Below are 16,740 nucleotides of genomic sequence, written 5' to 3'. Positions count from 1 at the left end.
AAATAAAAAATTTTTTCTATCCATCCCATCCCTTTTTCTGCTCCTTTCTGTACTGCCAGGAATGTTCATAGCAAGCTACTTGCTACCAGCCGTGTAAGAGACTGAAACCTGTTCTAATGATATCCACTGACTGCTGAGCATCTTGGAAATTTGCTATTAGAATGTTAGCAAGCCTTTGTCAGTCAGTGCCCGAAGAAAATGTTAATGGGCTTCTTCAGTTTCAAAAAAAAGGACCATGAAGACTTAAAAGAAATAGTTTCTGCTGCCATAAGGATTTTGAATCGTATTATGATAAATTATCCTTACATATAGCTTCTGCCCTCTTACTGGAGTTTATTTGGACTGAAATACTTAACAGCTGTGGTTTTTTTAAAGTTGTTTTTTTTTCCTCAGGTCTAATAAATATGCCAACCATATGCAGATTCAACACCTGTTGCTTTTCACAACAAAGGGATTATCTTCTAATTAGAAAAGGATGGAACAAAGCAGTTTCTTCATGAGTCCTTTGCATGTACAGGCAAAAATGTAGCTTAGCTTTAGAAGCCCCTATCCACCATGGAACATGTAGAAACATTTTAACACAGTTTCAAGATTAAACTGCCTCTGCAAACCTCCAGATGACACTGGAGGTTTGTTATGTTCTCATAGTCATGCATTGCAGGTAGGAAAGCAAGTATGCAAGCAGCTCACAGGAAACTCTGCTTTCACACTGTGCCTCTGGCTTTAGGAGATTGACTTATTTATATAGAGAAGCTATATTCACATAAAATTATAAACTAAGAAGTAAAATTGAACTAGTCTGATTCTCCATGTGGCCATTAAAACATTTTTTCTTTGATTTGCTTTATTGTGTTTTTATAGTGATTTAGACACTGAAAGACAAAAATAATAAATCAGAGGCTGTCTTATGCTGTATAAACTGTAATTTGTGACACAGACAAGCCATCAGACCAGTGAAGAAGTTAATTTTCTCTTTGGTATTAATTTCCCCCCTCCAAATGGACAAAAAAGCCCCCCCCCCCATTTCTCCCCTCCTGTGGGAGAATAGTGGAGGATGCAATAGTGAATTGTGAACAGGAGCAATAGTAGCTGATGAAAATGTGTAGAAAATCTGACAGGTAAGGAACTTTCATAATTTTTTAATTAAACTTTTGTGATTCTTTCCCCAAATTTATGAGAGAACAGAGGAAAAGCTCCAAAAATAGATCCCAAAATGTCCTTTACTCTCACAGGGTGAGGACTCCTCATACCAATTAAGGCCATGACATTTTAAGGGCCATCACTTTGTGGCAAGCTTTTTTTTGTGTGTGTGTGGGAAGCTCCCACATATTTAAGTGGTAGTTAAAGCTAATGCATACTTGCTGCTTTCCATTTCACCATAACAAAAAGCTTAAAAATCTAATGGTTTTTATTTTTTCAGTTATGGCAAATATTAATTACACCCCGGAGCATCTGGGAGCACTGAAAAACATCTGGTGTATAATGCCAACGGTCATGTTGTATCCACTTGAATTATCATCTCATCACAAGGCAAGTGCAGTTTAAAAAGGGAAAAGTAAGCAGGAAAACTTCATAAAAATAAAATAAAAAGTAACTTCACTTGTGTGAGGAATGAGCGATTCGTGTAAAGAAAATCTAGTGAATATAAGCTTGAAGCAAATGTCATTTATATTGAAATAAAGGAATATATGTAGGGCATGACCATAAACAGGGGAGTGGTAGTCTTTATGTAACTTCCTGATAAGTATAGTTTGGGTAACTCCCTTGATATGTGTAGCTTATGTAGCCTCCTGATATGTAAGTTAGTTCCTGATATACTAGTGCAAACCAGTGTTGTAAATAACCGCAGAAATGTCAAGAAAATGTATAGCCAAATAAGGTAGCATAATATAAGTAGAATAACGGAGCGCCTGCACAAACAGAGAGGTCATGTAGAGTGCACTGACGAAGAGGAGCATCTTCCTCCCAACGACCACCGGACGACCACCTAGAAAAAGATGAAGCATGCGCAGACCGGGGAAGTGGTGACGTACTTAAAGAAGGAGTCATCTTCCAAGAAAAAGGCGGAGAAAGGCGAGAAACGAAGCCTAGAGAAGTATAAAGGAAGGAATTGTAAGAAGTGAAGGTGTGCGTCTTGGTGGAGCGGAGACTCCCGGCGCACCCAGCGCTGTTTGCTTGCCTCTATTCGTTTAATAAATTGCAAACTTAAATTGGAATCCTGTTTGGGACTAAATCATTTATCACACTTGAGAGACCAAAATCCTTAGATGTGGTGATAGAGCAGTTATGTAGGTAGTCAGTTCCCAGCAGCGCAGGCTCTTCAGGAAAAGAAAGCATTTTGCCACGTTTTCTGGCGCAACGGTACGGAGGAGAAGCTCCCTCGAATGCCTCTTCACCTCTGACGGCTCGCCACCCCCCTCTCCCCTGGCCTCTTGGGGCAGAGCTACCGGAGGCGCCTGCGGAGTACTACCACGCCGAAGCCCCACAGCGAACCCCGGCGGCGGACGCGGCCCTTGAGACCGCGCGGCTCTGAGGACACCGGTGCTTCTCCCTGGGTCAAGCTTACAACGCTTCTGTACGGTGGGGTGTCACGTTTCCACCGCACAGAGGCGCTGGAAGCGTGACCCAGGTGTTGCACCCGGGCAAGCAGAGCCCGAAGAGTGGCAGCCCTTACCCACCCTCGGGTACTTGAGGTATCCCCACCACCACCGCGCTGAGCAGCTCCGGGGCCACAGGGCACCGCTTCGATATGGGAGAGGGGCCGCGGCCGCCCCCGCGCTCCTCCCGCCGGCGGCGCAGCTACAGAGCGGGGGAGGGGAGACCAGCCACGGCGGCGGAATCTGCGGACTTCTCCTCGCGAGAGTGGGCGAGGTTTCCGGTGTTGTGACTGTGGGGCTGTAAACATGGCGGTGAGTCTCCGCGCTCGCTCGTTGAGGCACCTCCGCATCCGAGGTAAGGGGCCTAGGCAGGCTGTTGTAGTAGGTTGCTTTCTCTTGCCCTCCTCCGGCGGCTCTCGCCCTACGCCGGGTACCTAGCCATCTCCTCTGTTCCCTCTCCCTCTCTCTTCTTTCTCCGGCTCCTTCCTTCCCGCCAGCCTAACGTACTTCTCTTCCCCCATCCCCGCAGGTCGGAACGATAGCGGTGAGGAGAACGTCCCCCTCGATCTCAGCCGAGGTACGGGCCGGTGGGGCGGGGGTCGTCACCTACGCTGCGCACCTACTGAGAGGGGTGCCGCCGGCGGTGAGCGGCCTTGGTGCCCTGGGCCAGCGCGGGGTGGAGAAGACGGAGCGGCGGTTGCCGGGTGCCGGTGCCCGGCCTGGCGTCCTGTAGTGAGCGGACCTGCCCGTAGGTGGAAACCTCTCTGCAGCCTGTGGGGCAGCACGGGCGCGTGTGGGCAGAGGCTCCTCGGCCGCTTCTTTTTCGAAGGGTGCCGTTGTTTGTAGACGGGGCTGTTTACGGTGTCCGGCCCGCGTCGTGCCTTTCGGCTCTGCCGCTAGGGCTCCCTCTGGCCGTGGCTCCGCTCGGCGGGTCGGGACAGTGCGCCTCTGGGGAGCACCTCGGTGGTGGCGTCTGGTCCTGCCTCAATCCCTTGTATATCCGTGCTGTGAGATCAGAAGGCACTCATCTGCCGTTTACTTGTTAAGTTGTTCCAGAATGCCCTCTACCCCTCTCAGATGTATGGGGGGAGAGATAAGAGGAAGGAAACAACAATAACATCTGCTACGTGCTAAGTTGTCTCTCAGACATTGGTTGCACGTATTTAAATTAGCATGCATGCTCCTAGAAAGTGTGTGTGTGGGGGGTAATTTGCATAGCTCCTCAATTGAGTCGGTGGTCGTGATCTCCCCCTGCCATCTTTGCCTTTACCCTAGTTATTGTGAAATTTCGCTGACTTCATGCTGGCAGCATTCTCCTATTCTTGTTATCTTCCTTGTGGCAAGATGTTTCTTTTATCAGTCCCTGAAATCCCTTTTCAGTTCCTCCTCCAGAGACTGGTGATTAGTAAGGCATGCAAGTTTACACAATCTTGCTAAATTCACACAATACAGCTGCTCGGCTTAATGGTTAACATTTATCTTTGGCTTATCGTTAGCAGCATCAATAAAGTTTTCAGCTTAGTATAAGGCTGTATTAACAATTCCACTTCTAATTCTTTTTTTCCCCAGTATGATCTGTTTTTAGAATTTTATTATTAAGCAGTTTTACCATGGGCTGACAGTTATCTCTGTGTATACATATCATATTTACAAATGCTCAAAAAACCAAAACGGCTCAAAGCTGTGAGTTTTTTTTCAGTTTAAAGCAACAGGCTCTTATGTCTTCTCCCATGCAATCTCCAAATGGACATGATTGCTTTAGTGAGACACTGTCTTTAGAATTAAAACAAGTGGAACTTTTGTCAACAAAATGCAGGACAAAGGCCTTAATGGTTCAAACACTGTAAGCAGTGTTATCTGTGTATAAAATTTACAGAATCGGGATTTTTATGAACGGGTTTAGTAACTTATGTTGTGTAGCATACTGAATTGTTTTGATGTGAAAGAACAATACAAAAAATTTAAATGCTGGAGTGGTTCCTATTTAGTGATAGCTTGTCAAACACGAGTTAGCATACAAGTCAGACCTTCGCTAGTCCATAGCTGTGGACTATATACTCTGTTCTTTACATGTGAGAAGGCAGTGCTGTTAAGTATTTCAGAACTAATAATAGATACGGGGAGGGTGCTAGCCTTGTTTGTGCTGCTTCTTATTTGTGCTGCTTTGGGTCCTACTTCTTCCTGGCTTTTTGTGCAGTAAGATTCAGGGAATACTTTACTGCATGTAGAGCTGATCTACTTTCCTCTGCATGCCTTTTGTTTGCTCTTTTCTCTGCTGCTGTAGCTTGAGGGGTGCCCACATTTTCCCAGAATGCACCATGTTGTTCTCTTACGTATTTTTACCATGGCTGGTATAGTAGGTTTTACTCTTTGGAGCTTTTTGGTGCTCTGTATTTTTAAAAATTATATATAATAATGTTTATGAAAGGCATTTTATATGATGGTGCATTGTGTGTGTGTATGTTGTGTGTTAACACTCTAGGCACAAGATTAGCCTGGTAAAAGATGATAACGTAAAGTCTGCTGTTTGCTGTGTCTGTTTTTTGTGGGGTTTTTTTGGTGTTTTTTTTTTTAAACTTCTGGACCACTCATCCCCAGCTGTACCCCATCTCTTATTCTGATAAATCTTCTTTTGGGACAATGATTTTCTTAACTTTTTCATAGAAAATCAGTTTGCTGAAAGGATGATCAGCTCTGGAAAAATTGTCCCCATCACAAATATGGTTGGGCATAATTTTGGTATAGCAAGAAAAAAACTGAGCAGATAAAGGTTAGACTGGTTGCTTTTGTCTACTTAAGGTCATGTATAGTGTCTTATGTTGGTTACAAAATTGCAGTTAATAATTGGGATTCAGAGTACTTGGGTTTTGGCCTTGTGTGTTATTACCTGCTCAGAATAGAACAGAAAAGGAAAAGGGAGGACAGACTCAATACCAGTGCAACTCCCATTGCAGTCATCCGGAAGGAACTGGCAATGGGATGAGGCAGACTGGTTTAATTAGACTACTGAAATCAAGCTCATAACTTCTTAAGGCCAGAAAGGACAATTAACATTATCAACTGGGTTATTGCATTTGGTAGGAATTCTTGCGTTGAGTCCTGTCATGGTTGTGTATGTAACCATGCTACAAGTATTATATGCTTTTAGCATGTTATCTTCATCTCTGATTGTTTTACAGGGATTCCAAGCTGAATTATAGAAGCTTATATACCTCCCAAAGCTCTGGGCACTGTAAAAGGCTTGTGTAATCCACACCTTGTTTGCTGCTAAGTTCTTTGCTCATCTCTGTAACTGAATCTACTTACAAGCTGATTTTGAAAATTTGTTACTGTTTCAGTATCGCCTTATCCTGTTGGGTGACCAACACCCTTTCCTTTGTTGGAGTTTCAGCTGTTGCTTTTGGGCTGTGAAGGCCTAAATAGTTTGGAACTTGCCTAGGTGAGAGCAGTGTCTTACAGTGCCTTATCTGTAGTCAGGCTCCTTTTAAATGTCATTCCTTCAAGGGATCTCCATTTTCTTGGATTCCTGTAGCTCTGAGTCTGCGATAGCTATTAGGAACTTTTCAGAGCTTGTTCATTTACTGAAGCTTTGGAGAGATACAGGGGTGCCAACTGCTGATGGTTGAGTGCTGTTCATGTCTGTATGTCTTCGTTTCCCCCTTTTTGAGGGCAACAGGTACATTTTGGTTAGTCTTCACTTTCGAATATTATACTTTTTAATTATGTCCAACATTGTTACTTTCATTTATTATTAATAAATGTGCATTATGAGATACTGCTTTGATTTAGCAGCTTTTCTTGTATGGCTGATTCCTATATTTTGTAAATGTTGAGTCTTCTAGCTATAACACAAGATAAATATGAATAAAGTAGCTGAGAAAACTGGCTGCTTTTCTCCCCAAGGGTGTGTTTCACAAAATTGACTTAGTATTATGTGAAAAAATACCCTTTTCCTTTTTTTTCTCCCTTCTCCATCATTTCCTTCTATCATGTAGGTAAAAATAAATACAAAAGTCCCATTTAACTTCACAAGATCTGAACTGTATTGCTTTTCTTACTGTGCTTTACATCACTTTAAACCATGTTGTATTTGATTCCATGTGCCCACATGGCAAATCATAATGCGTTGCATGCAGGGCAAATGGCTCAGGATGCCATTTGCAGTTCACAGCCCACAAAAATGTCAGGTGTTTTTAAGGGTTATTTGCAGGATAGTTAAGGCTGGATGAATTTTGTTTCCAAATTCAACTTGAGATTTGGTGATCACGCCATTTCCAGCTTCTTTCATCGGTATGGAAGAAGCAGGGAGGGATGCTACATACCTGTCTGATACTGAGAGCTCAAGTAGTGGGGGAGGAAAAAACCCCTTTTGGAGTGCTTGCAGCAAGGCAGTAGGGAACTGGTGCAGAGATGGTAGCTGATGTGTACTTTCTTGGTGGCTCAAAGGCAGTTCTTCCACACTAATGTGACAAGACTGTTACGGAAAGCCTTTAAGTTCTTCTTTGTGTACTCTTGCAATACATGGTCTGGCTTGAAAATACAGAGAAGTGGGACTCCACTGCACCTTAGAAACACTATTTTAAAAATACCCAAATAAACAAAATGTGTGGGCACCTTTAACCCTTGCTTTGCGGTATGCCATCGTTGTGATTGGGTAACTATAACAGGATGCTTGTGTTAGAGCAAATCACACAGAGCAGTAGCTCTTTTTTTTTCTTCCTTGTTTGTGAATCTGTAACAGGAGCCATAATAGGAGCAAGGCAGTATTTAGCAACATTTTTTTTTTGTTGTTCTTCTGAGATATAGAGGGGCAACTTGAAAAACAGCTGGAGGGAGATCTTACTTGCCTTGCTGTCTGAGAAATTCTCTACTGCATTATTCTTGAATATTGTTTTGGGTTTTTTTTAATATAGTTGGAGCCCAAAGGGGAAGTGATTGATGGTGGTGGCCTGCTAACTTTTTCGGCAACATGTAACCTTGTGGTAGGTTTTAAAAGTGGGGGAGTTAGAGGCACTCAGTATATGCACTCCAAAATTAAGGCATACACTTAGCTTTCCTGTCTGCACTTGTGCTTCAGTTGAACGTTGTTTTGGAATTGTATAGTACTCTGGCCTGGTTAGATTAATAACACTTGCATACCTTTGGCTTTGCTTCCTAAGGTATTACTGCTTTTACAATCTTAAGACTTTTCAGAGCTACTAAAATGGTGTATGTTTATATTATTTTCACTTTCATTTCTTGAAAACAGGAACAACAGAAACATGCCCCTCATCATAATTACAGTAAATAAGGAAGCTATGTCAATAATAGCCTTCCCAGAAAGAAATACATCAGATATTTGCCCAATCTCATGATCTTCATGCATACTTTACCAATTACCTGGCAATCTTGGAATTTTTTCCCTAATAACATAGAAGAAATGCTCAATATCAGGTAGAGTGGTTTTTTGTTTGTTTGTTTTCTTCCGTAAAAGTGGGAAGAAGTGAAATAGTCACTTATAGTGAAAAATGGCTGCTTACAACTGGTTATATCCATACAAACCCAAACGCTGCAGAAGAGGGATGTTCAAAAGGCTTACAGAATGTCTTTGAGAATTTCTGTTAAAATGATGGCTGACTAGTTTTGGGGAATGTGCTGAAAAATCAGGTATGCTTTTTTTCTTTCATACTAATTGAGACTCATGCTTGAGACTTTTTAAAAATAACAATAAATGACACGAATAATCTACCTTAAAACCAACTAGCTTCTTACAACTAAGACATAAGCGTGTGACTCAAGGCTTTGATAACTACACAATAGACTACATAAGAGGTTTGCTTTTCATTAGAAGTTTTTTTTACAGCATGCAGATAGGCAGATGCTTATACCATAGTGCAGGTGACTGCATGTTGAGCAGTGCTTCTGTGATGATTTCTGATACAGAAGGGAAGGTGCCGTAACACTGCTACGCAAGTGCTGGCCGATATTTGACAAATTGTTTTAACTGGAGCACTTGTAACTTTCACAATAAAATGTATTTTGCTTTATTCTAGTTTAAAAATCTGTAGTATTAGTATATTCATGTATACTGCAGAAACGATTTTTTTTCATTTGCCAACCATCTGTTGTGGTGATGGAAAATTTGTGTAGAATGGATCAGGAAAAAAGTAGGAGTTAGCAAAACTTCAGAGCATGATTAGTAAAGAGTGTATTCATTAAATCCTTGCAGCTGGTGAAGAGGAAGAATGCTGATAAAGATGTACAAGTGAGAAAATGGAGTAAAAAAACCAACACAAAACGCAACAACAACAAAAAAAACCAACCCAGTCCCAAAGAACAAAAAACCTCTACTTACAGTTGTATTTTCTTAGTTATGTGACTGAATTTTACTGTTAGTACATACCTAAGAGCTCTGTAGGACTTGTGTTCTTATGCTTTTGTTATTGTCGTGGTTTAGCCCCAGCTGGCAACTAAGCACCACGCAGCCGCTCGCTCACTCCCCCTCCCGCAGTGGGACAGGGGAGAGAATTAGGAAAAAACTCGTGGGTTGAGATAAACACGGTTTAATAGGACAGAAAGAAAGAAGGGAACAATAATGATAATACCAACAAAGGAATGTACAAGAACAAGTGAGGCCCAATACAGAAATTGCTCACCACCCCGTGATCGACAGCCCGTCCCCGAGCAGCGATTTCCGCCCCCCGGCCAACTCCAGTTTATGTACTGGGCATGACGTCGTATGGTAGGGAATATCTCTTTGGCCAGTCTGGGTCAGCTGTCCCGGCTGTGTCCCCTCCCAGCTCCCCATGCACCCCCAGCCTGCTCGCTGGCAGGCCAGCACGAGAAGCTGGACTGTCCTTGACGGCTCAGCAACAACCCAAAACATCAGCACATTATCAACAGTTCCTCATCCCAAATCCAAAACACGGTCTCACACTAGCTTCTGTGAGGAAAACCAGCTCTATCCTGGCTGAAACCAGGACAGTATCCACCCCTTATTCCATACCATTTACGTCATGCCCGGGTCCTGTACTTTTTCAATACATTCCAATTATTCATTATTACTCTTCCTGTCTTTTAATATATACACACAGATATCACTTTCTTAGTCCATGGGCCATCACTTTAAAATGTCTATGGAGTTCAGTCAGTCCATGACTCTGGGCTTCATCCATCATAGCAGTCTCTCAGGGCAGGGGAGATGGTATGTGGTGTTGGATTGTCATCTGGCACGGTCCATGTCCATGATCTGCAGGTCGAAGATGTCGATCTCGAGGGATTTGTTGGGCGCAAGCTGCTGAAGCCAGTTCTGGTTTCATCACTGCTGCACGTTGCTTGGTTTCAGTGAAGCTCATTCTTCATCAGTCTGGGTGATTCTTACTATAATACCATTGATATGGTAGATAGCAGCCATAGTAGTAATGTCATACTGAACAATTAACATAATACAATTCAAATCATTGACTGTTTTCACCCAAAATCAAGTCTCCTTGAGGTACACATCGGACTTCCCCATCCTTCCGCATTACCCACCAAGTGCACCCAGGTCCCTGGGCAAAGGCAATCCCACGAACGGGTTTGCCTTTTCCTAAGGCAGGAGTAACCCAGACTGTCTTCCCCAGCATGTTTCTCACATGCACCACAGGGACTTTATCCCCTTCTACAGTACGTAGACGTTTTGATTGGGCAGGGCCGGCTCTATTAGTAGATCCCCTAGTGTTGACTAACCAGGTGGCTTTGGCTAAATGTTTATCCCAATTTTTGAGTGTCCCATCACCCATTGCTCTCAGTGTAGTCTTTAACAGTCCGTTGTATCGTTCAATTTTTCCGGAAGCTGGTGCATGATAGGGGATATGATACACCCACTCAATGCCGTGCTCTTTGGCCCAGGTGTCTATGAGGTTGTTTCGGAAATGAGTCCCATTGTCTGACTCAATTCTTTCGGGGGTGCCATGTCGCCATAAGACTTGCTTTTCAAGGCCCAGGATAGTGTTCCGGGCGGTGGCATGGGGCACAGGGTATGTTTCCAGCCATCCGGTGGTTGCTTCCACCATGGTAAGCACATAGCGCTTGCCTTGGCGAGTTTGTGGGAGTGTGATATAGTCAATCTGCCAGGCCTCCCCATATTTATATTTCAACCATCGTCCTTCATACCAGAGAGGCTTTAACCGCTTGGCTTGTTTGATCGCAGCACACGTTTCACATTCATGGATAACCTGTGCAATAGCATCCATGGTCAGGTCCACCCCTCGATCCCGAGCCCATCTATATGTTGCATCTCTTCCCTGATGGCCTGAGGTGTCATGGGCCCACCGAGCTATAAATAATTCACCCTTATGTTGCCAGTCCAGATCCACCTGAGCCACTTGGATCTTAGCAGCCTGATCCACCTGATGGTTGTTTTGATGTTCTTCGGTGGCCCGACTCTTGGGTACGTGAGCATCTACGTGACGTACTTTTATGACGAGATTCTCTAGTCGGGCAGCAATATCTTGCCACAATTCAGCAGCCCAGATGGGCTTGCCTCTGCGTTGCCAGTTGCTCTGCTTCCATTGCTGCAGCCACCCCCATAGAGCATTTGCTACCATCCATGAGTCAGTATAAAGATAGAGTACCGGCCATTTTTCTCATTCGGCAATATCTAAAGCCAGCTGGATGGCTTTCACCTCCGCAAACTGACTTGATTCACCTTGTCCTTCAGCCACTTCTGCAACTCGTCGTATAGGGCTCCATACAGCAGCTTTCCACCTTCGATGTTTGCCTACAATACGACGGGACCCATCAGTGAACAGGGCATATTGCCTTTCGTTCTCTGGCAGTTCATTATATGGTGGAGCCTCTTCAGCACGCGCCACCTCCTCTTCCGGTGATATTCCAAAATCTTTGCCTTCTGGCCAGTCCATGATCACTTCCAAGATTCCCGGGCGATTAAGATTTCCTATTCGAGCCCGCTGTGTAATAAGCGCGACCCACTTACTCCACGTAGCATCGGTCGCATGATGTGTAGAGGGGACCCTCCCTTTGAACATCCAGCCCAGCACCGGCAGTCGGGGTGCCAGGAGGAGCTGTGCTTCAGTACCAACCACTTCTGAGGCAGCTTGAACTCCTTCGTATGCCGCCAATATCTCCTTTTCAGTTGGAGTATAGCGGGACTCAGATCCCCTATATCCTCGACTCCAAAACCCTAGAGGTCGACCTCGAGTCTCTCCTGGTGCCTTCTGCCAGAGACTCCAGGTAGGGCCATTCTCCCCGGCTGCCGTGTAGAGCACATTTTTAACATCTTGTCCTGCCCGGACTGGCCCGAGGGCTACGGCATGAACTATCTCCTGTTTGATTTGTTCGAAGGCTTGTCGTTGCTCAGGGCCCCATTTAAAATCGTTCTTCTTCCGGGTCACTTGATAAAGAGGGCTTACAATCAGACTGTAATTTGGAATATGCATTCTCCAGAAACCCACAACACCCAGAAATGCTTGTGTTTCATTTTTGCTAGTTGGTGGAGACATAGTTGTTATTTTGTTGATCACATCTTTTGGGATCTGTCGACGTCCATCTTGCCATTTTATTCCTAAAAACTGGATCTCTTGTGCAGGTCCCTTGATTTTACTTTGTTTTATAGCAAAACCAGCTTTCAGAAGGACTTGAATTATTTTCTTCCCTTTCTCGAAAACTTCTTCTGCTGTGTTGCCCCATACGATGATGTCATCAATGTATTGCAGATGCTCTGGAGCTTCACCCTGTTCCAGTGCAGTTTGTATCAGTCCATGGCAAATGGTAGGGCTGTGTTTCCACCCCTGGGGAAGTCGATTCCAGGTGTATTGGACACCTCTCCAAGTGAAAGCAAACTGTGGCCTGCACTCTGCCGCCAAAGGGATCGAGAAAAACACGTTAGCAATATCAATGGTGCCGTACCACTTGGCTGCCTTTGACTCCAGTTCATATTGAAGTTCTAGCATGTCCGGCACAGCAGCGCTCAGTGGCGGCGTGACTTCATTCAGGCCACAATAGTCTACTGTCAGTCTCCACTCTCCATTAGACTTTCGCACTGGCCATATGAGGCTGTTAAAGGGTGAGCGAGTCTTGCTGATCACTCCTTGGCTCTCCAGCCGACGAATCAGCTCATGGATGGGGATCAGGGAGTCTCTGTTGGTGCGATATTGCCGCCGGTGCACTGTTGTGGTAGCGATCGGCACCTGTTGTTCTTTGACCCTGAGCAACCCCACCACAGAAGGGTCCTCTGAGAGACCAGGCAAGGTGGACAGCTGTTTAATTTCTTCCGTCTCCAAGGCAGCTATACCAAAAGCCCACCGGTACCCTTTTGGGTCCTTGAAATACCCTCTGCTGAGGTAGTCTATGCCCAGGATGCACGGAGCCTCCGGGCCAGTCACAATGGGGTGCTTCTGCCACTCATTCCCAGTTAGGCTCACTTCAGCCTCCAGCACAGTCAGCTGTTGGGATCCCCCTGTCACTCCAGAAATACAGATGGGTTCTGCCCCTATATGGCTTGATGGCATCAGGGTACATTGTGCACCGGTGTCCACTAAAGCCTTATATTCCTGTGGGTCTGATGTGCCAGGCCATCTAATCCACACAGTCCAATAAACTCGGTTGTCCCTCTCCTCCGCCTGGCTGGAGGCAGGGCCCCTCTAATCCTGCTCATAGTACTCGTTACCCACTTCTTGTAAATAGGAATCAGAAGTCCCTTCAAGAGGATCAGAGGTGAGATCAGGTCTTCTATTCTTTCTGGGAAGCTGCCCACTGGAAAGTGGAGCGACGATTTTCCTCGAGGAACCTGAACCCCCTTTTGTAATTGTTTTTCCTTGCAGCTCGCGTACTCGTGCTTCTAGGGTCGAGGTAGGTTTTCCATCCCACCTCCTCATGTCCTCTCCGTAGTCACGCAATTGAAACCACAGGGTGGCTCGTGGTGTGTATCCTCTATATCTTCTCTCTTGAACAGAAGAGCGCTTACTCCTAATGGCTGAGACACTGGTCCGTATGGGTGGAGGGTAGGGCATATCCTCTTTGAATTGCCGGAACTCTCGGGACAGTTTCTCTATAGCAGAGACGCAGGCCCGTAGGGAGGAAGAGAGACTTTCTTCGTATTGCCGGAGTTGGCCAGCCAATTCATCCACCGTTGGTCTCTCTCCGTCCTTCCAGGCCATTACTGCTAATGAGTTGGCATATGATGATGGTGCACTCCGTACAAACTTCCGCCACATAGGTTGCGTGCAATTGTCTTCATCTGGGTCTTTGGATGATTGTCCATCGTCCAAGTCACCATAAATCACTTCCAGCACCGCTAGCTCCCTCAGGTACTGGATACCTTTCTCCATGGTGGTCCACTTGCCTGGGTGACATAGAACATCTTCCTTGAAGGGATACCTTTCCTTCACACCTGACAGGAGTCGTTTCCAGAGGCTGAGGACTTGTGCACCTTTTCCAATTGCTTTGTCAATGCCCCCTTCCCTAGAAAGGGATCCCAGCTGCTTGGCTTCCCTACCCTCTAATTCCAGGCTACTGGCCCCATTATCCCAGCATCGGAGCAGCCAGGTGACAATGTGCTCACCTGGACGACGGCTGAAATCCTTTCGCATATCTCGCAATTCACTCAGGGATAGAGATCGGGTAGTTACCGTCTCTTTTATGAGTTCTTCCTCCTCCTCCTCTTCAAGTGATGACCTGCTCTCTTCCCTCTTCCGTGCTTGTGATGGCCCTGCTTCAGAGCACTCTGCCTCCTCACTCTCTTCCTCTGGCTCCTTCTTAGCAGAATCTTCCTCCTCCCTTACTAAACGAGCTGACTTCCGCTTCCAAGATTTCTTCTTTTGTACAGGGGCAACTGATACCGGGATGGGCTGGTTCTCTGGTTCAGCTGCAACAGTCTGAGTAGCTACAGTGCCCGCCGTGGGAGTTGGAGTAGTGGCAGTGCCCGCCGTGGGAGTTGGAGTAGTGACAGTGCCTGCCACAGGGGTTGGAGTAGTCACAGTGCCTGCCACATTGCCATCAGACCCAGAGAGCCTCTCTCCCCTTTGCATAGTGTTAAATAGGGTTCTGTAGGCATGGGCCAGGCCCCAGCACATGGCAATGATTTGTGTCTCCTTGGAGCTGCCAGGCTGACAGCATACTTCTTCCAAATATTCTGCTAGTTTATCAGGATTCTGCACTTGTTCGGGAGTGAAGCTCCAAAACACCGGAGGTGCCCACCGCCCCAGGCATTTGCCCATGCTGTTCCACACACCCTGCCATTCATAACTATCCAGCCTTGGGGCAGATCTCCGGGTGATATTCTTAAATTGCTTGCCAACCTTAGACAAAACCGAAACCATGTTCCCCAGAAGTAGCAATAGAGGTATTTTAACCAGCCAAGGGTGTTCAAAATACTGAAAAATTATTGTGATGAAGGAGGAAATGTTATGATAGAGGGTAGCAAAGGTACCATTCTGCATTTCCTCCATAAAAAACCTTTCAGAGGCAGAAGTATAATTGCTAATCGTCTCCACAAGACAGTAGCCAAAATACAGTAACGACTTTAGTACAGAGCTCAGATGATACCACATTAAGCTCAAGGTCAGTGCTCTAAAAACAAAATTCACAGGCGAGACATTACTAATCATCGCAGAGTACAGCAGCCCGCAGAAACCAACACCAATCCTTAACATGTACAGCAAAGACGAGAGCATGATGCAAATCAAATAAACTGATATTGTGACCTGCAACCGTTATTATCTCAAGCCTCGTGCCCCACGTTGGGTGCCAAAAAGGACTGTCGTGGTTTAGCCCCAGCCGGCAACTAAGCACCACGCAGCCGCTCACTCACTCCCCCTCCCGCAGTGGGACGGGGGAGAGAATTAGGAAAAACCTCGTGGGTTGAGATAAACACGGTTTAATAGGACAGAAAGAAAGAAGGGAACAATAATGATAATACCAACAAAGGAATGTACAAGAACAAGTGATGCCCAATACAGAAATTGCTCACCACCCCGTGATCGACAGCCCGTCCCCAAGCAGCGATTTCCGCCCCCCCGGCCAACTCCAGTTTATGTACTGGGCATGACGTCGTATGGTAGGGAATATCTCTTTGGCCAGTCTGGGTCAGCTGTCCCGGCTGTGTCCCCTCCCAGCTCCCCGTGCACCCCCAGCCTGCTCGCTGGCAGGCCAGCACGAGAAGCTGGACTGTCCTTGACGGCTCAGCAACAACCCAAAACATCAGCACACTATCAACAGTTCCTCATCCCAAATCCAAAACACAGTCTCACACTAGCTTCTGTGAAGAAAACCAGCTCTATCCTGGCTGAAACCAGGACAGTTATATTCATCAGGGTGTATCAAGCTGCATCTCAGCAGTGGCTTGAATAGGTTTGGGTAACTATAAATATTTATGAGGAAGTCTCTTCACCCAAATTCTACCTGAATAGCAATATCCTTGGAATCAACGTTGTTCATTAATAAATTAGTCTGAGTGATGGAGCCTTTATGAAAATTTTCCTAAAAGGGGAGATTTTGTTTCTAGAGTAGAATAGAATAGTTCAGTTGCAAGTGATCACCTAGTCCAATTGCCTGACCACTTCAGGGCTGACCAAAAGTTAAAGCATGGTATGAAGGGCATTGTCCAAATGCCTCTTAAACACTGACAGGCATGGGGCATCGACCACCTCTCTAGGAAGCCTGTTCCAGTGTTTGACCACCCTCTTGGTAAAGGAACGTTTCCTAATATCAAGTCTGAACCTCCCCTGACACACCTTTAAGCCATTCCCATGTGTCCTGTCACTGGATACCAGGGAGAAGAGATCAGCACCTCCCTCTCCACTTCCCCTCCTCAGGAAGCTGTAGAGAGCAAAAAAATTCTAAATTTACTGGTTTTGCTCTTCACTATTTAGACTTCTCTAAGCTCCTCAGTTTTGGCCGAGTGCTACTTATTATTACTCTTTTGGCCACATCTGATAATTTATTCAGGTAGCTGCTCCTGAAACATTTCAGGAAGCTATTTTTTTAATAAATATTTTAATTTTGTAGAAATTAAAGATGCTTAGTTGTCTGAGGTGTAAAATGAAAAGCACAAAGATTTTTGAATTCCCTTTCAGTTGGAGAAATGGGTAGTTAGCAAAATTTCATGCTGTTTATCAGAGTAACCTTATGAGTCTAAGATGAAAAGGATGGCAAAATGGTAAGG

General features: G+C 45.3%; 1 protein-coding gene across 1 annotated transcript in view; it reads left to right on the top strand.

Annotated features, from left to right (window-relative positions):
* Nucleotides 1-2,903: 2,903 nt before the first annotated feature.
* LOC309415129 (rapamycin-insensitive companion of mTOR-like) overlaps nt 2,904-16,740 on the top strand; it is a gene marked incomplete at both ends in the record, with an annotated part of 100,242 nt that continues 86,405 nt past the window's right edge. The window contains 2 exons of the mRNA XM_082012576.1: nt 2,904-2,952; nt 3,127-3,174. Coding sequence (XP_081868702.1) covers nt 2,904-2,952; nt 3,127-3,174 — 97 coding nt within the window. The remainder of the gene's footprint in view (nt 2,953-3,126; nt 3,175-16,740) is intronic.

The sequence above is a fragment of the Phaethon aethereus genome (assembly GCF_964289735.1).
Source record: "Phaethon aethereus genome assembly, chromosome: W".
NCBI classification, from domain to species: domain Eukaryota; kingdom Metazoa; phylum Chordata; class Aves; order Phaethontiformes; family Phaethontidae; genus Phaethon; species Phaethon aethereus.
This window is presented reverse-complemented; position numbering and strand designations above follow the sequence as displayed.